At 45.3% G+C, this 24994-nt stretch overlaps 1 protein-coding gene across 1 annotated transcript; it reads left to right on the top strand.

Annotated features, from left to right (window-relative positions):
- The first annotated feature begins 1852 nt into the window (after nt 1–1852).
- Nucleotides 1853–24598, top strand: LOC121005258 (toll-like receptor 13). The gene is made up of 2 exons (XM_040437884.1): nt 1853–4687; nt 24028–24598. The coding sequence occupies exon 1, from the start codon at nt 1862–1864 to the stop codon at nt 4682–4684; it is 2823 nt and encodes a 940-aa protein (XP_040293818.1). The 5' UTR covers nt 1853–1861; the 3' UTR covers nt 4685–4687; nt 24028–24598.
- Nucleotides 24599–24994: the final 396 nt, after the last annotated feature.

Raw genomic sequence — 24994 nt, forward strand, 5'->3', positions numbered from 1 at the left:
CAGGCTCCATATCTCACCATCCACTACAGCTTCGAACGTGAGCCTACCATCATTTTATAGACAATCATCTTGGCTATCTCATACATAAATTGGACTTGCAACTGTTTAGCGTATGATTAGTTATGCAGATTCTTGTCATGTAACTGCATTGTTACTGTGAGGAATGTGGAGTTATGATCTACTTCCAGCCATGATCTAATTCCACCATTTGCTGTCAGCTAGCAGAGGGAGCAGACTCCACAGGGGGCCTGGCTTCAAAGCAAACCACATGTTTGCAGTTCACACCTCACTCACAATGGCAACTCAACCCTTTCTGGGAGGATGAATGCTGGAGGGGGGGGGGCTGCACTGGTCATCAGAACAAAAGGATCCATCAGACATCATGGAACTGGGGGTTCATAAGGAATTATGAATTGCCCTTCCATCACAGGCATAAACCAGTTACATATCTGCGACCCTGTGGCCAAGACGGACATTCCCCTGGTCATAGTTTGGGGGTAGGATGCCAGGAAGGGGAGATACAGAGATCTCCCAGAAGGAACCTAGTAACGGTGCCATGTTTGGCCTCCACCTGTAGCCAGAACCCAGGCGGATCTGTTGGTCCCAGAACCATCTCCCTGTGACTTTCCGGTATGGAGCTATGGGCCATAATGGGTTTCGTGGGTCTTTGGCTACCAGGACAAGGAAGGGAGGATGGACTCCTCCCAGAGGAAGGGAGGAGAGTGACCGACTGCAGGTGAAAAGGCCAATGCAGGCCAGAGGCCAGCGTCTTTCTCTGAAGGGGGCCATAGAGTAATGTGTATGGAGGGACTCTGGACAAACTGCTGACATCACTGCCCCCATGTGACTACAGCCAAGGATTACAGCAACCCAGAATTCATCATAACCCAAAGGACGGCTCATCCACCTGGTAACTGACTCTTGCTCTGTTTAACTCTGTTGTATCATACCACCTGTATTTGCACATCCGACCACTGTATATATTCTCTGTGTATATTGTGTATTGTCTAGTGCACCCTTAAGGCAATTAAATATATAATTTTAATCTTGTGCTGTCCTTGTATCTCGGTCCACGAATTCCCACGTCTGTGTTTCGGCATAGTTATAGCTACCTAGGGTGGTTCCTGCCCCGATATAATCCTGCTAGCAGACAGGGCTTATATCTAATGAGGGACTGGTGGCAGTCTGCCGAGCTAACAGGGTGCTGTTTCACTGGAGCAGTGACAAGGTCCTCTCAGCTTGTCAGGGGTGCAAGCGAGTGTGGAGTTACACCAGAGGCAGCGTGGATCACCCTCTCTCACTTCTCATGTCTGTGTGGACAGGGGGTATCTGTGTAAACTGTACCAAGCTGACCTTACGTGCTCCCAGGGAGGGTGTAACGTCACGTCTTGGAGACCGGTGATGAAACCGTATCTCGTGGGCTTGGCATAGTTGACGTCAGACGGGGCTGCGAGGTGCGGGTTCGTCACAGTTACCGTTTTGCTCCTGGTGGTGGAACAATCTTTTTCTTCTTGTATTCTACAAATTATAACCTGTTCTCCCATTCCCTAATAGCTCAGTGTGTGCTGGGCACTTGGGAGTAGTTTTTCATAAGAAGGAAAGTGCTTTTCCTGGACATGAAATAAACACCCAGATGACCTACAGAAATTGTTATAATGCTTTTACAAAGTTCTGATGGCCATTGCTGGTAGTTATATTAGTGAAATTTACTTGACAGACTCCATTTGAAAGTTCCTCATGGTGAATCATCATTATTTTCATTTCTTCTTTTTTTCTATGTTAAAAACAGGAACTGGGACATTCTACTTAGAAGTATAACAAAGTACAAAGCTCATTCTGCTGCAAAAAGAGATCTGGTGACATGGATGTGATTTTTCACCTGGTTTGCTTAGTCTTGTTCATCTCCACTTATTCTCCATGTTTTGGCGTGCTAAGGAAGCACTGTGACATCATAGAGCATGAATACTTTGATACTTACAGTAATAGAATGCCCTTGGTTTTTGGTGGATTTGACAAACTAAACTTCAGCCTTGCAGCAGTCTGTAAAAGCTATAACGCTTCTGTAATAGAAGACTTAGAAGAAGTTCCTGAAGCTACAGACTGGCTCTTCCTCGAAATATTCTATGTCAGCATTAAACCACAAGCTTTTGCCCATCTTACAAACCTACGTTACATCTATATAGCCGGTAATTTTGTGATTTCACCAGTAGCTTTTCTGGAGCTGAAGAAACTCTCTGTTTTGTGGCTGGAACAGACAAGCAAACAAATCATTGATGGACTTGATTTAAGAGGACTCAGTATGCTACAGGAGCTTAAACTTAAAGGTGTCCCTTTTTCATCTCTGAATAAATCAATATTTGACAACCTTCATCAACTGAGACATCTTATCCTGGATTACAATTCTATTGACACCTTATCATCAGTAACTCAGTATCTTCCGAAATTAGAAAGTCTTGAAGGATTATCTCTAATTAGTAACCATGTAACTGCATACAGAGAGACAGACTGCCTTTTCAGTGAACACCCTACAGGTAATATCAGTCACATACATTTTAATATAACCTATTTGAACATTGATGGAACACAAAGTTTTAGGATTGAAAACAACTCGTTATGTAACTTTCCGAAATTATCATTTTTTAAACTTAATATAGGTTATTCAGCTCTAAAAGATTTAAAAAAGTCTGGGATCCAAGTAGTTGAGTCAGTTTCATTTACAGATTCTCAATTTCCTTCTTTCTACATATGTATTTATGTATCACTCTTTAGGATACAGGAACTTCAACTGGCAAATAATCATATTAAGGTTATCAATACAGCCAATGGGTCTTGCAGCATTCTACGTAGTCTAGATTTATCATTTAATGCTATCACAACTGTGGCTGCATCTCAGATGAAGAACCTAAAAAAAGTGAAGGAGCTCAACTTGTCAAACAATAAGATTACCACAATTGAAATATGTCTTGAGAACGTTTCCATGGCACTGGTTTATCTTAACTTGGATTTTAACTATTTATCTTCTTTAACACAAGATCAATTTAAGTGCCTTATACACCTGAAAGCGCTTTCACTGAAGAACAATAAAATTCAGACCATACAAAATTATTCCTTCCACGGTATGAAGACACTTGAAGTTCTGCATCTAGATAGTAATAATCTCTACAGTTTGGATGTTTTTGCGTTTGCAGGTCTTTTCTCATTAAAACAACTATCTTTGAGTGAAAATTTCTTAGAAGAAATTAATAGCAGGGCTTTTAAGGATCTGAGAAAGCTTGAAGAGATTGCACTTGGCTTTAAATATATGGTGCCCATGTTTTGGTCACAGTATATGGAGTCGCTAAAAAAAATGTCCCTGAAAACACTTGATACAGTTCTGACAATTGATTCAGAATATTTCAACTATTTTAATGCCTTTGAAAGTTTGAGCATTGACTCCCCGTGTGTGCTGATTGATGAGTGCGATGATTTTCCATTTTACAAAGTAAAAGAACTGTATTTAAGAAACATTTATTCTCTTCTCTGTTACAGTCTAAGATTTGAGAACGCACTGGACAAATTTACAAACTTGGAAAAGTTCTATTTAATAGCAGATGTAAGTTCACAACCTGAAAGAAACATCCTTAATTCTGCATTAGGAAATTTAACAAAACTTTCTTTCTTTCATCTTGAAAATACAAATAAACTAGAAGACGGCTCAGCATTAAATTTAACCAAACTATTTCTAGGCTTAGAAAGCCTCCAGATTCTGCATTTAGTCAATTCAGGAATAGAAGACTATGGTTCCAATGTGTTGTTCCGAGATTTAAAATCAGTCACATTTCTAATGATAGAAAGTGAGAAAATTTACAGATTCCCAGACAATATGTTTTCTGACATGGTTAACCTAAAATATGTTTTTTTTCCAGAAACAAATTTTTATTGCAAATGTGATCTTTCATGGTTGAGTCAGTGGGTGAAATATGAAAAACAAGTTTTATTCCTTGACTTTTATGATCAGCCTTGTTTTGTCAGTGCTCAAATACAACATTTTGACTTAGTCCCCTTCCTGGAAGAAAACTGCAATACCGAGCTAGGTTTAATTGCGTTCATGGCTACACTACTCAGTACTTTGATATTTATGTCTATCTCCCTCTTCTATGAAAGCATTTGGTGGTATATTCTGTACATTTTGTACATAATTAAATGTTGGCTGAATAACAGACACAGAAAAGGAGACCACTATGAGTATGATGTATTTGTATCATATAATACCCACAATGAACAGTGGGTAACAGAGCAGCTTCTTCCTAACCTGGAGCAAAATGGTCCTCCTTTCTTTAAAGTGTGTATCCACAACCGAAACTTTGAGATTGGTAGAGACATTGTAGAGAACATTGTGGACAGTATATATAACAGTAGATGGACAATTTGCATTATCACTCGCAGTTACCTTCAGAGTAACTGGTGCTCCTTGGAGATAAGAATGGCGACCTACAGGCTGGTAGCAGAGAGAAAGGATTCTCTTATCCTCATATTCCTGGATAACATCCCTACAGAAGAACTTCAATACTACCACAAGCTCACTAAGATTCTAGACAAGAAAACTTATGTGAAGTGGCCAGAAGATGGAGATGGGCAGCAGCTGTTCTGGGCCAGATTACGCAAAGTTATCGCTAGTCATAAAGAGGATTTCCAGGAGCCATAAAATGTATGTATACATTAAAATTGATTTGCACATACATTAGCTAATTAATATGCCTTATATTATGTTCCATTGCTGAGCAGGTTTAGTTAGTGTACGTAATTTCCCAGCAAGTTTACTATTATTACTTACACGCCTTGGCATGCTATCAATGAGGTTGCTCACAGTAGCATGGGCAACCTGTTGAAAAACAGCTCTTTGTTGCACATAAAATGAAGACTAGAAGGGTCTTGCTACTCTTATGCCACCCCCACCATAATCCCTGGAGTAGAAACGGTGTGACTTTTCCTTTGTTTAGGCCTCTTCATTGTGTTGCCAATGTGGTATTCAGACCAATTTCTGGCTATCATTGCATCTGAGACAATAGTGGGACTTGTCACAGAGGAGGATAGACCTCTATTCCAGGCTCCATTGCCCCCTTGCTGTGCACCATGATAGTGTTTGAGACAGGTGGCGTGAGGTCAATGAAACACCAGTAGTTGGACGTCCGGCTTGTAGCCCAATGTCGTGCAAACACCTTCTGATGGTTTGTCACCCTAGGCTTGGGATGTGATTCCAATTTTACTTGCATTACAGAATAGATCTTTATACGCCATTATTCTAATCAGACAATCCGTCCTTGCAGAGGTTCGCCTCTATGCACATCTTGCTGTCATTCCAGCTCCTAATTATTTTCCCAACCACGGGGAAATGCAATATTGAACAGTGGTAACATCTCAGTCTAGGTGTGTATTGATCTGCTGGAGTCATAATCCTAGGTATCTCAGTTCAAGGATTCTGTCTCTCTCAGTTTGTGGCAAGTTGTGATAACTGGCACATCGATGAACAGGAGGCATTGCACAATCATCCAATGTGGCTAAAAAACTTTGCCCGCAATTTGGCTATTAATACTTATAGACGTTATGAATTAATATACAGCAGTATAGATGAAGGTCCACCCTGATGTTACCATTGGGGTGCATTCATGCACAGTCTGAAATTAATGATTGGATAGTGACAGGGACACTCTTCCCCCCCTCCCACCAACTAGTAGCACTCAGATAGACCTTTATCGCAGACTGCTGCCAAATTCATAAACTTCTGCAGAGAATAATAATGGAGTGGCACAACATACAGTTTTATGGAAATATGTCCCAAAATTGTTATTCCAAGAGGAATGCAAGTAGTTACTAAAAAACAGACATGTCAGAAGAGATGACTGTAGCTTTGATTTGATTGGTACAGTTGCTAGGAAGAAAGGTTTTTGGTAAACGTTACAGTGAAATAGGTGAACGGAGAGCGGGCTGACCTAAAAAAAAACTGTTCTAGTAGAGACACTTTTAGTAAAATGTACATTTCTTTCTATCTATCAGGGACTCCAATCAGGATGATAAACTATCAGTGTACAACCCCAAAAAACCCTTTATTATTAATTTCACCTATTTGTTGCCCTTTATATACTCATTGACAAAAATAATGCACCAAGAAGGAGTTGTTGGAATTGAATAAAACTTTATATGTGTGAATGTAAAGATGATATATGTAAGTGACTACAATATTAGCGCAAGAGGATATGTTTATTGAAGAAAATTGTGGCTGTGCGGGCCAAAGAAGTATTCCAATCTGGGAAGCCCTTGCTGTGCATGTGAACTATACCACTGAAAAATGCCGGTTTGAAGCCCTGCCATGAGAGTCAACACATGTGGCGGCAGGATGTCCCTTGTACCAATATTAGGGGTAACCGACTGTCATATGTGATGGCTGCCTAGATCCTAACACCAGAAGTTGGGGCAGTTTGTCCCTCCACAGCAAAGGCATGATTGAAGCACTCACTCTGAGACCTCCATACCAAACTGTTGTGGGATCCCAAACAGAACCTGAATACGGTTCCACTCCGTAATAGTGCAGGTTTTCATTCACGACACGAATGCAAACAAAGGCACTAGTGGTTCTCTATAGAAATACATGTAATTACACCCAATTTCCTTCTGCTAAGCCCCTGTAAATGGTCTGGGCAGAGACAGTGGTGTATTTTGAAGGTACCACCTATGTCTGTGTGGTGGACAACGAAACTGTGAGAACTGGTCATGCTTTTTGGCAGATCAAATGATCTTCTCAACTGGTGGTCTCTGGGTCGTTTTACCACAGCTGGAGTGCCGAGGGTTAGCCATCACAGACCTAGATAGTGGGCAATGAAGCACCCCATCTGAAAGTCTGTCAACTGGCAAAATGTCTGAGTTCATTGGAGAGGCATTTCAGCAGTCAATGATCTATCACCAAGAGGTACACTACCCTCCCTGACCAAGGAAGAAGTGCAGCAGTATCTTAAAAAGATTAAAATAGACAAATCACTGGAACCAGATGGCATACACTCCCGTATCCTAAGAGAATTAAGTAATGTCATAGACAGACCGTTATTTTTGATATTTAGGGACTCTATATTAACAGGGAATGTTCCACAAGATTGACGCTTAGCAAATGTGGTGCCAATATTCAAAAAACAGTCAAAAACAGAGCCTGAAAACTCTAGGCCGGTAAGTTTAATATCTGTTGTGGGTAAATTGTTTGAAGGTTTTCTAAGAAATGCTAAGAAGACAGTACAGTGCTACAGATGGATCTGGATAGATTGGAGGCTTGGGCAGAGAACAAGTAGCAGATGAGATTTAATACTGACAAATGTAAGGTTATGCACATGGGAAGGAATAATGCAAGTCACCTGTACATACTAAATTGTAAAACATTGGGTAAAACTGACATGGAAAAGGACTTAGGAATTTTAGTGGACATCAAACTAAACTGTAGAAACCAGTGTCAGGCAGCTGCTGCCAAGGCCAATAACAAGGCAGACATAGCAGAGCTGGAGAGGGTTCAGAGCAGGGCAACTAAAGTAATAACTGGAATGGGTGGACTACAGTACCAAGAAAGATTATCAAAATTAGGGTTATTTAATTTAAGAAAAAAGACGACTGAGGGTATCTCTAATAATTATGTATAAAGATATCAGAGGTCAGTACAGAAATCTCTCCCATCATCTATTTATCCCCAGGACTGTGACTGTGACGAGGGGACATCCTCTGCGTCTGGAGGAAAGAAGGTTTGTACACAAATATAGAAGAGGATACTTTATGGTAAGAGCAGTGAGACTATGGAGCTCTCTGTGTCACAGCCAGACAGCTGAGAAGCGCTCACAGGAGCTTCTCAGATCCTCCTCCTTGAATTTCTTTGTTTTGGTTTAGTTTCTCATCTCGTTAGTCTATCTCAGCTGTCATGCAGTTAGACTGATCGCTACCCTTTAAGTTCCTCCCCATAATGCAGTAGTGTGCGGCTGATACAACTTCCTGGAGTGTGTGTGCATGCTGTTCCCAGTTCCCTGTTCCCAGTCGTCAGTCGTCATTCGTCTGCAAGATAAGTGCTGTTTATGTATTTATGATTTTGTCTTTTCTGGATCCAGGTGACCCTGACTTCCTCCGTGTCAGTGTAGGGAGCCGGTGGTCGTGTCCCTTCACTATTGTAGGGTCTTCAGGTAATAGATAGCCGAGGAACGTGGATATGCGGCCATCCACCTTTGGGGTGTTTGCATAGGCTGAGCAGTGAGGGAGAGCGGCAGGTCTATTGCAGGGGTCTCCCTTTGTTCCTTAGTTGTGGATCCAGAGAGACATTGTTTATATGGTATTGTCTTGTTTCCTGTACACCATCCGTGACATTATCAGCCGCCAAAACCGTCTCAAGCATGGATCCGGTTTCACTTTTGGCTGAACGCTTTCAGGGTCTTTCTTTGGAGGTAGCTGATCTCCGTAAGACTTTTTCTCAGTTTCAAGTGACCGGTTCAGCTTGCGTTCATGGAGTTTGTGCTGAGCCTAAGATCTCGCTCCCGGATACGTTCTCCGGGGGTAGTGAGAATTTTATGCGTTTTAGAGAGGCTTGCAAACTCCATTTTCGCCTTCTTCCCCATTCTTCTGGTGATGAAGAACGGAGGGTGGGGATCATTATATCGCTGCTCAGGGGTAACGCTCAGTCCTGGGCCTTTTCGCTGCCGGAGGGGGCACGGCCCCTTCGTTCAGTGGATGAATTCTTTTTAGCCCTGGGTCAGATATATGATGATCCGGATCGTATTGCTCTGGCTGAGTCTAGACTACGTCTGTTATGCCAGGGTAAACAATCCGCAGAGATATACTGTTCAGAATTTCGGAGATGGGCAGCAGATACGGGTTGGAATGATGCTGCACTCCGAAGTCAATTTTGCTATGGTCTTTCAGAGGGATTGAAAGATGCATTTGCCTTTCATGAAAGACCTACCTCCTTGGATTCTGCTATGTCTCAGGCTGTTCGTATTGACAGGCGTCTTAGAGAGAGAGGAGAGATCTCTCCTTCCTGTCATACTCAGTCCCGGGACAGTGCAGCGGTCTCATTCTGTGCACAGGGGTCTCAGTCGCTGTCAGCCCCTTCTAAGCAGGAGTCCATGCAGCTGGGGTTGATTGCCTCTGACAATAGAAGATTCAGCCCGCAGGGGAGGGTTTGTTTTTGTTGTGGAGGTATAAATCATCTGGCAAATGTTTGTCCCTCTAGGAGATTCAGGCAGTTTTCTGGGAGTAATAAAGAGACAAAAAGGAAAAAATCTTTTAAAAATGTTCCGTCTGTTACTATTGGCAGGGTTGAGGCGGAAATTGAAGGTTTTCCGTTTGCTTGTAGTTCCCGTTTTTTCCTGCCTGCTAGGGTGGCGCTAGAGAGCAAGAGCATTTTTTGTGAGATTTTTGTGGATAGTGGAGCAGCTGTCAACCTCATTGATAATCAATTTGCAATAACTCATGGTTTCCAGGTATGCACTTTGGGAAAGGATATTCCTGTTTTTGCTATTGATTCAGCTCCACTTTCTCAGAAATCATTAAAGGGCATAGTTCACAATATCCGTTTAATTGTGAGTGATGCTCATGTTGAGGATGTGTCATGTTTCGTCCTTAGCGGTTTGCCTACTCCTCTAGAGTTGGGGCTACCCTGGCTCACTAAACATAACCCCACCATTGATTGGCAAGCGAGGCAAATAAATGGTTGGAGTAACTTTTGCAGAGAGAATTGCCTCATAACATCTGTTTCTGAGGTTTCTACTAAGACTGTACCACCTTTTCCTCTCTGAATTTTTGGATGTCTTCTCTGAGAGTGGAGTTCAGGGTTTGCCTCCGCACAGGGAATATGATTGCCCTATTAATCTCATCCCAGGCGCCAAGCTGCCTAAATCTCGTTTATACAATCTCTCCCAACCTGAAAGGGTCGCTATGCGGGCTTATATCTCTGAGAGTCTGAGAAAAGGACACATACGACCCTCGAAGTCACCTGTTGCCGCTGGTTTTTTCTTTGTTAAGAAAAAAGATGGTTCTTTAAGACCTTGTCTGGATTTCAGGGAGCTGAACAGTATCACTATTCGTGATCCTTATCCGCTTCCTCTGATCCCGGACCTGTTTAACCAGGTTGTTGGGGCTAAAGTCTTTTCCAAATTAGACCTAAGAGGGGCATACAACCTGGTTAGGGTCAGAGAAGGAGACGAATGGAAGACGGCTTTCAATACCCCTGAGGGCCATTTTGAGAATTTGGTTATGCCTTTTGGTTTGATGAATGCCCCAGCCGTTTTTCAGCATTTCGTCAACAGCATTTTTTATCATTTAATGGGAAAATTTGTATTAGTGTATTTGGATGACATTTTGATTTTTTCTCCTGATTTCAAGACTCATAAGGAACACTTACGTCAGGTCTTGCTCATCCTGCGGGAGAATAAATTATACGCGAAACTGGAAAAATGTGTGTTTGCGGTTCCAGAAATCCAATTTCTGGGGTTTCTTGTCTCCGCTTCTGGTTTTCGCATGGACCCCGAGAAGGTCCGCGCTGTGCTTGAGTGGGAGCTTCCTGAGAATCAGAAGGCGCTGATGCGTTTTTTGGGCTTTGCCAATTATTACAGGAAATTTATTTAGAATTATTCCTCTGTTGTTAAACCACTCACTGATATGACCAGAAAGGGGGTAGATTTTTCTTCCTGGTCAGTAGAGGCGCGTAAGGCCTTTTCTAATATCAAGGAGAGTTTTGCTTCCGCTCCCATCCTAGTACAACCTGATATTTCGTTACCCTTCATAGTTGAGGTTGATGCTTCTGAGGTAGGGGTGGGTGCGGTCTTGTCTCAGGGTTCCTCTCCTGCCAAATGGCAACCGTGTGCCTTTTTCTCAAAGAAACTCTCCTCCGCAGAGAGAAATTATAATGTGGGAGATAGGGAATTGTTGGCCATCAAGTTGGCTTTTGAGGAATGGCGCCATTGGCTAGAGGGAGCCAGACACCCTATTACCGTGTTTACTGACCATAAAATTCTGGCCTACTTGGAGTCAGCCAAGCGTCTGAACCCGAGACAGGCCAGATGGTCTTTGTTCTTTTCAAGGTTTAATTTTGTTGTTACGTTCCGCCCTGGGGTTAAGAATGTGAAGGCAGATGCCCTGTCACATTGTTTTCCGGGAGGTGGGAATTTTGAAGACCCGGGTCCCATTTTGGCTGAAGGTGTGGTGGTCTCTGCTCTTTTTCCTGAATTGGAGGCAGAGGTGCAGGCAGCCCAGTCAGAAGCTCCTGATCTTTGTCCTCCTGGGAGGTTGTTTGTGCCTCTCGCTTTGAGACACAAGATTTTTAAAGAACACCACGACACGGTCCTTGCTGGGCACCCGGGGGCAAGAGCCACACTGGATCTCTTCGCTCGGAGATTCTGGTGGCCTGCGCTTCATAAGTCGGTTGAGGGTTTTGTGGCAGCTTGCGAGACTTGCGCTCGTGCCAAGGTCCCTCATTCACGGCCATCAGGTCCTCTCCTTCCTTTGCCCATTCCTTCCCGTCCTTGGACACATCTGTCCATGGACTTCATAACGGACTTGCCTCGTTCCTCGGGGAAGTCTGTGATTCTGGTGGTGGTGGACCGTTTTAGCAAAATGGTGCATTTTATCCCTTTTCCTGGTTTGCCCAATGCTAAGACGCTGGCGCAGGCATTTATTGACCACATTGTCAAATTGCATGGGATTCCTTGAGACATAGTCTCTGATAGGGGCACACAGTTTGTTTCCAGATTCTGGAAGGCTTTCTGTTCTCGCTTGGGGGTTCGGTTGTCATTCTCTTCTGCTTTCCATCCGCAGTCGAATGGCCAGACAGAGCGCATCAATCAGAATCTGGAGACATATCTGCGCTGTTTTGTGGCGGAGAATCAGGAGGATTGGTGTTCTTTTTTGTCCCTTGCTGAGTTTGCTTTAAATAACCGTCGTCAGGAGTCCTCTGATAAGTCACCATTTTTTGGTGCATATGGGTTCCATCCGCAGTTTGGGACTTTCTCGGGAGAGGGCTCTTCTGGTTTGCCTGATGAGGACAGATTCTCCTCGTCTTTGTCATCTATTTGGCAAAAGATTCAGGATAATCTAAAGAGCATGAGTGAGAGATATAAGCGTGTGGCGGATAAGAGACGTGTGCCTGGTCCGGACCTGAATGTTGGTGATCTGGTGTGGTTGTCTACCAAGAATATCAAATTAAAGGTTCCCTCCTGGAAGTTGGGTCCTAGGTTTATTGGGCCTTACAAGATCCTGTCTGTCATCAATCCTGTTGCCTACCGTCTTGATCTTCCTCAGACTTGGAAGATCCATAATGTTTTTCATAAGTCCTTATTGAAACCTTATGTTCAACCTATTGTACCCTCGCCTTTGCCTCCTCCTCCGATTATGGTTGATGGAAATCTTGAATTTCAGGTCTCTAGGATTGTGGATTCTCGTCTTGTCCGCGGTTCCCTCCAGTACCTCGTTCATTGGGAGAGTTATGGTCCTGAGGAGAGGATGTGGGTCCCAGTGACGGACATTAAGGCCTCTCGTCTCATCAGGGCTTTCCATAGGTCCCATCCTGAGAAGGTGGGCCCTGAGTGTCCGGAATCCACTCCTAGAGGGAGGGGTACTGTCACAGCCAGACAGCTGAGAAGCGCTCACAGGAGCTTCTCAGATCCTCCTCCTTGAATTTCTTTGTTTTGGTTTAGTTTCTCATCTCGTTAGTCTACCTCAGCTGTCATGCAGTTAGACTGATTGCTACCCTTTAAGTTCCTCCCCATAATGCAGTAGTGTGCGGCTGATACAACTTCCTGGAGTGTGTGTGCATGCTGTTCCCAGTTCCCAGTTCCCTGTTCCCAGTCGTCAGTCGTCATTCGTCTGCAAGATAAGTGCTGTTTATGTATTTATGATTTTGTCTTTTCTGGATCCAGGTGACCCTGACTCCCTCCGTGTCAGTGTAGGGAGCCGGTGGTCGTGTCCCTTCACTATTGTAGGGTCTTCAGGTAATAGATAGCCGAGGAACGTGGATATGCGGCCATCCACCTTTGGGGTGTTCGCATAGGCTGAGCAGTGAGGGAGAGCGGCAGGTCTATTGCAGGGGTCTCCCTTTGTTCCTTAGTTGTGGATCCAGAGAGACATTGTTTATATGGTATTGTCTTGTTTCCTGTACACCATCCGTGACACTCTGCCTGAGGAAGTGGTTCACTAAAAGAGTTCAAGAGGGGCCTGGATCAATTTCTGGAGTGTAATAATATTTCAGGTTATAGTTATTACATTTTTGGAGAAGGGTTGTTGATCCAGGGAGTTATTCTGACTGCCTGATTGGAGTCAGGAAGGAATTTTTCCCCTAAAATGAGAAAAATTGGCTTCTACCTCACAGGGTTTTTTGTTTTGTTTTTTGTTTGCCTTCTTCTGGATCAACTTGCAGGATAACAGGCTAAACTGGATGGACTGGTGTAAAGTAGAACTGGCTTAGTTGCCCATAGCAACCAATTTTTATAGGGCAGCAGAGGAAGCACTTTTACACTCTATTGTGGCAAGACCCAGTGTCTAGTCGGAGCACACCTGCAGTGGCGGATTACAATAGGGACGTTCGGGTCGGCAGCCCAACGCTGACCCGAACGCCCACATACTGCGGCGGGGCACGGGAGCGCATAGCTCCCTGTCATGTTGCCGATCACCGCCATAGGCTTCAGGCCTTGTAGGCCTGAGGCCTATGCGGTAGTGAAATCCCGGCGCAGGCGTGCGTGATGACGTCATTGCGCGCCTTTGCCGGGACGCAGCACTGTGACGCGCCTGACTCATCCCGCCTTCCTCTGCGAGCAAGCGCCTGGCCCTGGACATAGGTGACTAAGGTGAGTATTTATCTTTTCATTTTTTGTTCATTTTTTATTTTTTTATTTCATGTGCCTACTTTGGGGGGGGGGGGGGAAGTGTGGGGACAAATTATTATGAGAGGGACTACACTATGTGGGGGCAAATTGCTGTGTGGGGGCAAATTATTATGAGAGGGACTACACTATGTGGGGGCAAATTGCTGTGTGGGGACAAATTATTATGAGAGGGACTACACTATGTGGGGGCAAATTGCAGTGTGGGGGCAAATTATTATGAGAGGGACTACTATGTGGGGGCAGATTACTAGATGGGGCAGTGTGGGGGCAAATTGCTGTGTGGGGGCAAATTGCTGTGGGGGCAAATTTTTATGAGAGGGACTACACTATGTGGAGGCAAATTGCTGTGTGGGGGCAAATTATTATGAGAGGGACTACACTATGTGGGGGCAAATTATTATGAGAGGGACTACTATGTGGGGGCATAGTGTGGGGGCAAATTGCTATGTGGGGGCAAATTGCTATGGGAGGGACTACTATGTGGGGGCAAATTTCTATATGGGGGCAGTGTGGGGGAAACTATTGTGTGGGGGTAATTTCTATGTGAGGACAGTGGGGAAATTGCTATGTGGGGACAAATTACTATATGGGGCAGTGTGGGGGCAAATTACTATGTGGGGGCAAATTACTATGTGGTGGCAGTGTGGGGGAACTATTGTGTGGGGGAAATTGCCATGTGGGGACAGTGTGGGGTAATTTCTGTGTGGGAAAATTACTATGTGGGGACCGTGTGGGGAAATTGCTATGTGGGAAAATTGCTATGTGGGGGAAAATTACTATGTGGGGGCAGTGTGGGGGCAAATTACTATGTGGGGGCAGTGTGGTGGAAATTACTATGTGGGGGCAGTGTGGGGCAAATTACTGTGTGGGGGCAAATTACTATGGGGGGATTACTATGTGGGGGCAGTGTGGTGGAAATTACTACATGGGGGTGTTGCTATTGGGGAGGCACTGTAGGGGCAATTCTATTATTTCTGGGGACACTATACAGGGATTATTGCCTGGAGCACAATAGAGGGTGTTATTATTACTGGGGGCACTCTAGGTGTCACGGCGGACGTGCACAGTTAAACAGATAACACACCAACCAGGCTCTGGACGAGAGAAGGGGGAAGGGTCACCTCCTAATTAATCCCTGACCTCTTTCCCTACAATGCTCAGCCCACAGATCAAATCTTGATGGTAGATTTGCTGTGTCCACCAGCCTATGCTAACAGAACCCTGAACTCCCTGAGATGGTGAAGTGGGGAGAAAGGAGCTGCCAGCTCGCACAGAACCTGGATGGGATAGATGACATAAACAACCAAAGACACTTATCTGCTGAGAGCAGGAACAAACAGCCAACCTTCCTTTCTAGCTTCCAAGACCACAATGAAGAGTATAATCCGCTCAGAGCACCTTAGCTGGAGACTATTTAAACTAATGACTCCACCCAGTGCACCTGATGCGAGGCCGATCCAGCACAGCATCAAAACAAATACTAGACTTGTGCTGCAATCCTGGCTGACCTCCGCACATCGTCAGAGTGGGGCATGACAGTAGCCCCCCTTCTACGGGTGACCTCCGGACACCCTGGACCAACCTTATCCGGATGGGACCTATGAAAGGCCCTCACCAGACGGCTGGGGTTGACATCTGACGCCGAAACCCACATCCTCTCCTCAGGACCGTATCCCCTCCAGTGAACCAGGTACTGGAGGGAACCCCGCAGAACTCCTGAGTCGAGAATCCTGAAGATCTCGAACTCCAAGTTTCCCTCGACCAGAACAGGAGGAGGAGGCAATGGCGATGGTACCACCGGTTTAACATATTTTTTTAGTAAAGACTTGTGGAAGACATCGTGGATCCTCCAAGTCTGCGGCAGATCAAGTCGAAATGCCACAGGATTGATCACAGCAGAAATCTTATATGGACCAACAAATCTTGGACCCAGTTTCCAAGATGGCATTCTCAACTTGATATTCCTAGTGGACAACCACACCAAATCACCCACACACAGGTCCGGACCAGTCACACGTCTCCTGTCAGCCATTCGTTTATACCTCTCACCCATCCTCTCCAAATTCCCTTGAATCCTCCGCCAGATAGAGGATAAGGCAGAAGAGAATCTCTCCTCCTCTGGCATCCCAGAGGAACCAGACCCAGAAAAGGTACCAAACTGAGGATGGAAACCGTATGCGCCAAAGAATGGCGACTTACCCGTGGACTCCTGCCTACGGTTATTCAATGCAAATTCTGCTAAGGGCAAGAATGAGGACCAGTCCTCCTGATTCTCAGCCACAAAGCACCTCAAGTAGGTCTCCAGGTTTTGATTAGTACGCTCCGTCTGACCATTCGACTGTGGATGAAAAGCAGACGAGAAAGAAAGTTGAATGCCAAGTCGAGAGCAGAACGCCCTCCAAAACCTGGAGACAAACTGCGTGCCCCTATCAGAGACAATATCCGAAGGAATACAGTGCAATTTAACGATATTATCCACAAAAATCTGCGCAAGAGTCTTAGCGTTAGGCAGACTTGTTAGTGGTATAAAGTGAGCCATTTTACTGAAACGATCGACTACCACCAAAATCACTGTTCTCCCGGAGGAACTCGGTAGGTCCGTAATAAAGTCCATGGACAAATGTGTCCAAGGACGAGATGGAATAGACAATGGAAGAAGTGAACCAGGCGGTCGAGTATGAGCAACCTTAGACCGAGCGCAGGTTTCACAAGCTGCCACGTAATTCTCAATACTCTTACGCAAACCTGGCCACCAGAACCTCCGGGGCACCAGATCACAGGTGGACTTACCACCAGGATGTCCAGCGAGAACAGTATCGTGATGTTCCTTGAACACCTTGTATCGTAGGACCTCAGGAACAAACAACCTCCCTGGGGGACACGAACCAGGAGCCCCCTCCTGAGCTCCCAACACCTCCATCTCCAACTCAGGGTACAGAGCGGAGACCACCACTCCATCCGCCAAAATCGGCGCTGGATCTTCTGAATCACCTCGCCCAGGGAAGCTGCGAGACAAGGCATCTGCCTTGACATTCTTGACCCCTGGGTGAAAGGTAACCACGAAATTGAACCTGGTAAAAAACAATGACCATCTGGCCTGTCTAGGGTTCAGACGCTTGGCAGATTGCAGGTAAGCCAAATTCTTATGGTCTGTATACACAGTAACGGGGTGAGAAGCCCCCTCTAACCAGTGACGCCATTCTTCAAAGGCCAACTTGATTGCCAACAACTCCCTATCTCCAACATCATAATTCCTCTCAGCGACCGAGAGCTTCCTGGAGAAGAAGGCACACGGGACCCACTTGCCAGGAGAAGGACCCTGCGAAAGCACCGCCCCAACGCCCACCTCTGATGCATCAACCTCGACCACGAATGGCTGAGAAACATCCGGCTGCACCAGAATGGGAGCAGACGCAAAACGCTCCTTAATAGCCGAAAAGGCCTGCAATGCCTCATCCGACCAGACAGAGACATCAGCGCCCTTCTTGGTCATATCAGTAAGAGGTTTGACTAGCGTGGAATAATTCAAAATAAATTTTCTATAATAATTCGTAAACCCCAAAAATCGCATCAAAGCTTTCTGATTCTCCGGTCGGTCCCACTCCAGAACCGCCCGGACCTTTTCGGGGTCCATACGAAAACCACAATCAGAAAGCATGTATCCCAAAAATGGAAGCTCTTGCACCGCAAACAAACATTTCTCCAATTTGGCGTATAACTTATTCTCCCGCAGGATCGTCAAAACCTGTCTCACATGATCCTGATGGGTCTTCAGATCAGGAGAATAAATTAAAATGTCATCAAGGTAGACTACTACGAACCTCCCCACCAAATGATGAAAAATATTATTGACGAATCGCTGAAATACCGCTGGCGCATTCGTCAACCCAAAAGGCATTACCAGGTTCTCAAAATGACCCTCGTGCGTATTGAAGGCCGTTTTCCACTCATCCCCCTCCTTGATCCTGATCAGATTGTATGCTCCTCTCAAATCCAACTTGGAGAACACCTTGGCTCCAACAATCTGATCAAAAAGATCAGAGATCAAAGGCAGGGGATATGGATCCCGGACTGTAATACGATTCAGCTCCCGGAAATCCAAACACGGTCTCAGTGATCCATCTTTCTTCTTTATGAAGAACAAACCTACAGCCACTGGAGACTTAGATGGTCTAATATGACCCTTTGCCAAACTCTCGGCGACATACCTTCGCATGACCTCTCTCTCGGGTTGAGAGAGGTTGTAGAGCCGAGACTTAGGCAACTTAGCCCCCGGAATGAGATTCACAGGACAATCATAGTCACGATGAGGGGGCAATTCCTGAGCCCCACCCTCCGCAAACACGTCCGAAAAATCTGAGAGATACTGAGGCAAGGCCGTAACGGACACTTCAGAAATAGATGTGACAAGACAATTATCCGAACAAAACTTGCTCCAACCAATGATTTGTCTCGCCTGCCAGTCTATAGTTGGGTTATGTTTAGACAACCATGGCAACCCCAAAACTATTGGAGCTGGCAAATCCTTCATGACGAAACAGGAAATAATCTCAGTATGTGAATCACCCACCCTTAAATGAATATCATGAACAACGTGAGTAAGGCTCCCTTGAGAAAGAGGGGAAGAATCAATGGCAAAAACACAAATCTCGTTCTCTAACGTGCAAATACTTAGTCCCAAACTCTGAAGAAACAGAAAGTCAATTAAATTTACCCCAGCACCACAATCAAGAAAAACATCAACAAACACATTTCGAGACTCTAGCGCCACCATAGCTGAAAGGAGAAAACGGGAACTGCAGGGAACTTGCACACCAGTCTGCTCCACCACACCATTCATACCACCAAGTGTGAGGGAGGTTTTTTTTTTCTTTTTCTTTTTTCTTTATCACTCTCCCCTGTGGTTCAACATACGGACAAGAAAAAACAAAATGACCCCTCTTTCCACAAAAGAAACATAAATTGTGCGCTTTACGAAAGTCTCTACTATCCGAATGGAAAATATCTGACCTAACTGCATGGGTTCCTCTCCTAGGCCAGAATAACAAGCAATATCTCCCTGGGCAGCTGGTGGAACAAAACTACACGCGGGAGGAATCCCCTGCACAGAGGGACCCTTACCCCTCTCTCTGATACGTCTATCCAAACGTATCGCCAAAGACATTGCATTTTCCAAAGTATCTGGGTATTCATGAAAAGCCAGAGCATCCTTCAACCTTTCAGATAACCCCTGACAAAACTGGCTACGTAACGCGGGGTCGTTCCACCCCGACTCAGTAGCCCACCTCCTAAACTCTGTGCAGTAAACCTCAGCAGTATGTTTACCCTGTAGTAAGTTACGTAATTTTGACTCTGCCATTGAAACTCGATCTGGGTCATCGTAAATCAATCCCAGGGCTTTAAAAAATTCCTCCAGCGACCGGAGAGCCAGAGAACCGGGCGGCAGGGAAAAAGCCCAGGATTGCGCGTCCCCTTTCAGCAAAGACATGACGATACCCACCCTCTGATCCTCATTACCTGATGAAAATGGGCACAAACGAAAGTACAATTTACATGATTCCTTGAAACGGAAAAAATCATCAGTACCCCCTGCAAATTTCTCCGGAAGAGCGACTTTAGGCTCCCCAACAATTTGACCTGTACCTGAAGCCAACACCCTCTGACACTGTGTGACCGTACTACGTAGATCCGCAACCTCCAGGGACAAACCCTGCATGCGGTCAACCAGTGCTTCAATTGACGCCATCCCATAAACACTGAGAAATGGCGGTCACAGTATGGCGGATTATAATGTCACGGCGGACGTGCACAGTTAAACAGATAACACACCAACCAGGCTCTGGACGAGAGAAGGGGGAAGGGTCACCTCCTAATTAATCCCTGACCTCTTTCCCTACAATGCTCAGCCCACAGATCAAATCTTGATGGTAGATTTGCTGTGTCCACCAGCCTATGCTAACAGAACCCTGAACTCCCTGAGATGGTGAAGTGGGGAGAAAGGAGCTGCCAGCTCGCACAGAACCTGGATGGGATAGATGACATAAACAACCAAAGACACTTATCTGCTGAGAGCAGGAACAAACAGCCAACCTTCCTTTCTAGCTTCCAAGACCACAATGAAGAGTATAATCCGCTCAGAGCACCTTAGCTGGAGACTATTTAAACTAATGACTCCACCCAGTGCACCTGATGCGAGGCCGATCCAGCACAGCATCAAAACAAATACTAGACTTGTGCTGCAATCCTGGCTGACCTCCGCACATCGTCAGAGTGGGGCATGACACTAGGGGACATTATAGCTGCTGTGGACACTATAGGAACATTTGGGGTAATTTATCAAACTGGTGTAACGCAGAACTGGCTTAGTTGCCCATAGCAGCCAATCAGATTCCACCTTTCATATTTGACAGCTCTTTTGGAAATCCAGTTCTACTTTACACCAGTTTGATAAATTACCCCAATTATGTCTATTAGGGTCACTATTTTTTCAGCAGTATAGTTCCTGGGGCATTGGGGAGCACAACGGGCACAGTATTGGGGGTGGCAGGATGACACTGTGGGGACACCAGGATGAGGAGGTTGATGGAAAAATTTAGAAATCTAACGTGTCTGTGTTACAAACTGTAGAGACGAGATGCGGCTGAAAGAATTTGCCATGGTGGTCTGGGTCAAATGGAGGAGAAGAGGAAAGAGAAGGTCTACATGACAGGAGATGTCACTGGATGTAAGAGGTATGTGGTGCTGTATTCTCCTCCATGTCTTTTTTATTACAATTATATGTATTTTAAATTTGGCGACCAAATTTTTCAGTTTAGGACCCAATTTGGGGTATTCTTTTTTAGTCTGAAGATGTCATATGGCCTAAGAAGAGACTGTGGCGCCCATGAAGCACCGCAGCCTCTTCATACAAAAGTTGGGTAGACAGCGCCGGGCCTATCATGCACTTAATCCGCCCCTGCACACCATACTGACTTTTGCAACAATCTGACATTTCTATCTGGGTGTTTTTTTTCTTTCTTTTTTCTCAATCCTATATACACTGAGCAAAAATATAAATGCAACACTTTCGGTTTTGCTTCCATTTTGCATGAGCTGAACTCAAAGAACTAAAACATTTTCTACATACACAAAAGACCCATTACTCTCAACTATTGTTCACAAATCTGTCTAAATCTGTGTTAGTGAGCACTTCTCCTTTGCCGAGATAATCCATCCCACCTCACAGGTGTGGCATATCAAGGTGCTGATTAGACAGCATGAATATTGCACATGTGTGCCTTAGGCTACTTTCACACTGGCGTTTCTGGGTCCGCTTGTGAGATCCGTTTCAGGGCTGTCCAAAGAAATGTCACCCCACACCATTACTGACCCAATGCCAAACCGGTCATGCTGGAGGATGTTTCAGGCAGCAGAACGTTCTCCACCGCGTCTCCAGACTCTGTCACATCTGTCACATATGCTCAGTGTGAACCTGCTTTCATCTGTGAAGAGCACAGGGCGCCAGTGGCGAATTTGCCAATCTTGGTGTTCTCTGGCAAATGCCAAACGTCCTGCACGGTGTTGGGCTGTAAGCACAACCCCCACCTGTGGACGTCGGGCCCTCATATCACCCTCATGGAGTTTGTTACCGTTTGAGCAGACACATGCACATTTGTGGCCTGCTGGAGGTCATTTTGCAGGGCTCTGGCAGTGCTCCTTCTGTTCCTCCTTGCACAAAGGGGGAGGTAGCGGTCCTGCTGCTGGGTTGTTGCCCTCCTACGGACTCCTCCACGTCTCCTGATGTACAGGCCTGTCTCCTGGTAGCGCCTCCATGCTCTGGACACTACGCTGACAGACACAGCAAACCTTCTTGCCACAGCTCGCATTGATGTGCCATCCTGGATAAGCTGCACTACCTGAGCCACTTGTGTGGGTTGTAGACTCCGTCTCATGCTACCACTAGAGTGAAAGCACCGCCAGCATTCAAAAGTGACCAAAACATCAGCCAGGAAGCATAGGAACTGAGAAGTGGTCTGTGGTCACCACCTGCAGAACCACTCCTTTATTGGGGGTGTCTTGCTAATTGCCTATAATTTCCACCTGTTGTCTATCCCATTTGCACAACAACATGTGAAATTGATTGTCACTCAGTGTTGATTCCTAAGTGGACAGTTTGATTTCACAGAAGTGTGATTGACTTGGAGTTGCATTGTGTTGTTTAAGTGTTCCCTTTATTTTTTTGAGCAGTGTATGTATATATACACCACCCTCTGCTCTCCTGCCCGTCCACTATAGATATATATATATATATATATAAAAAAATGTATGTATACACCACCCTATTCTGTCCCTCCACTACAGATACATATCTATAATAATAAAAGCCTTGTGTGTGTGCGCAATGTCCGTGCGTGTGTGCCTATAATTGCACTGTGCATGTGCGGTGCGCGGACCAATCAGCACACGGCGCTCCACACACCGCCCGCACCGTCCACACCAGCGTGCCACCCTATCACCACCACCCCACATGCAACCGCGCCGTGCGCGCTGGTGTGGGCGGCTGCGAGTCCCTGAGAGGTGCCAGTTCCGGCAGAATTGCTAAAAAATTTCTCACAGCGCTCGCTGCGCATGCTTAGGAAACACTTGCGCAACCTGAGAGGGAGACCACACCTTGAGATTTTTGACACGCAGGCACACTGGGTGTCCCAGCTGAGAGCCTTAGTACTAGAACTGAGCATGCGTAAATGAGCACTTGCAAACCGAGCTGGACTCACCGTGCTCACTGCGCATGCTTACAGGATACAAAATTTCACCACGCAGGGGCACTGGGTTGAGGAGCTTCTAGCCTCAAACACAAAACTGAGCATGAGTAGAAGAGCTCTCTCCTACAGAGATGTGTGTCTGCATAGATGGTATCCTCTGCACACTACTGTGAGCAAGTTTTATTCCATGGAAAGGGCGAGTTTATTTAGTTAAATTCACTTTTATGTTATGTAATTTCAATATATATTTTGGATTAAAGTGCATTTTCTTTGTAGCTGAGATATCCCCGGTGTTTAGTGGTATCATCATCATCCATAATAATAAAAGCCCTGTTTGTGTGCTGCGTGTCCATGCGTGTGTGTCGATAATTAAACTGCGCATCCGTGGCGCGCCGACCAATCAGCACGCGGTGCTCCACACGCCACCCGCGCCGCCCACACAAGCGCACCGCCCAATTACTGCCATCCCACACACAACCGTTCTACCGACACCAGCGTGCCGACCAATAATTACACGGCGAGGTCTCAGCCATACTTTCCTCTAAAATAAAATGGAACATTGTCAAGATCATATATTCAGAGAAAAATTGCTCATATCAAAATATTAATGCATGAATGATATCCTATTTTCATGTCATCTTAGCCTCCAGAGGGAGCTGTTTTAACACAATTCCACATAAAGCTCTATACACAGACATCAATGAAACAGCTCCCTCTGATGGATTGTGTTTAAGGGAATCAATGGTACAAGCTATCTCTTATAATAAAAACCCTGTGTGCATGCTCAGGGCGGCGTTTCCGTGCGTGTGTGCCGATAATTGAACTGCACATGCGCGGCGCGCTGATCAATCATCACACGGCGCTCCACACGCCGCCCGCACCACCCACACTTGAGTGCCGGCCAGTTACCGCTGTTGCTCACAGGTTATGGTGTGTTCTCAACGTTGGAGCGCCGCACAGTCCCAGCACTCTCAGCCACAGACAGCAGCCACTGCCAGCAGTCTCAGCCAACAGTCAGTGCCAGCCGTCTCAGCTATCAGTCAGTTCCACCAGCCACAGCACCAGTCACAGTGTCAGCAGTCTCAGCCATCATTCAGTGTCACCAGCCACAGTGCCAGCAGTCTCAGCCACCAGTCAGTGCCACAGCCACCAGTCACAGTGCCAGCAGTCTCAGCCACCAGTCAGTGCCAGCAGTCTTAGCACCACCAGTCAGTGCCACCAGTCAGTGCCAGTCGTCCCCTTGCCATTTAATATAGACTGTTCCTACTAATGTTTATGCACTACTGTTCTAGCGCCCGTTATTGTAATGGGCTTAATGTCTAGTGAGTGTATAAATAGCATTTCACATATGTCACTGAATGGCCATGGATACAATAATGTACAATTGTCATTAATTCATTTTTCTTTATTTATAGTTTTAGAAAATGCGAACTGAAGCCGGTATGTGAATGAACAATTGCTGCTCATCATGCATTTTTACTAACCAGTCACTATATATGAGCATTGCAGATGGCTGCTGTTTCATGGACAATTTTAGTGCAAAAAAGAAAATCTGAATGTTTTCCTAGTAAGGCATGTAAAATTCATTTATTGATATAATCTATATAATAAGTTGGGTAGCTGCGCAAATACTTTCATTTACTTATCTTTTTAAATGTATTTCTAAATTGCTTCATTACTTGCCATTTTATGACAGATGACAGATTAAAACTAAATGTAAAAGTGATTTCATTTATGTAATTTTCATAAACTGTCTCAACAACCTCTGTTCAATCTGAAATGTGACTCATTTTACTGCAAACTGGACCTGTGTTAGGGAACATGTTTTACAGCAAAAACTGCATTACCATTGTAGATTGTCAATACCAGTGTGTAGTGTCTTTGTAGAAGGGGAAGGACATTTGAACCCTCTTCAATTTTGCTACCGTTTAATAATCTGTGTATCAAACCTGTGAATTTACATTTATATAGGCCTCATAATAAAATGGTAAATGGAAGATTCCAAACGAAAGACTCTTGCCTCATCATCTGAGGGTCAGAATGTGAGTAGTAGTGCAAACAGCAGTAGCAGCACCAGCCATCTGGCCAGTAGTAGTAGTAGTAGGCCATAGATCTCCCTCACGTCCGACAGGCCTCAGATTATTATTGAGGACAAAGAGGATGACATTATGGACTGAATGCCTCACTCCTCCTCTCTGTCGCAGCAGGATGATCTCGAGGTCACCTCTGAGTCTGACAAAGGGCCTAGGAATCCGGGGTCACAGCATTCCTCCTGCTCTTTCTGTCTCTTTCACTTGCATTATCTCTGTCTTTATTTCCCCCTAGTGGGGGACCTTCTTTTTCCCTAAGAAAAGGCAATAGACCCCCACATGTTGATATGTT

This window comes from Bufo bufo, chromosome 6, assembly GCF_905171765.1.
Source record: "Bufo bufo chromosome 6, aBufBuf1.1, whole genome shotgun sequence".
Lineage (NCBI taxonomy): Eukaryota > Metazoa > Chordata > Amphibia > Anura > Bufonidae > Bufo > Bufo bufo.

Bases quoted from the DNA above. Each gene is read 5' to 3' on its own strand.
- LOC121005258 (XM_040437884.1), top strand. From the start codon at position 1,862: ATGGATGTGATTTTTCACCTGGTTTGCTTAGTCTTGTTCATCTCCACT.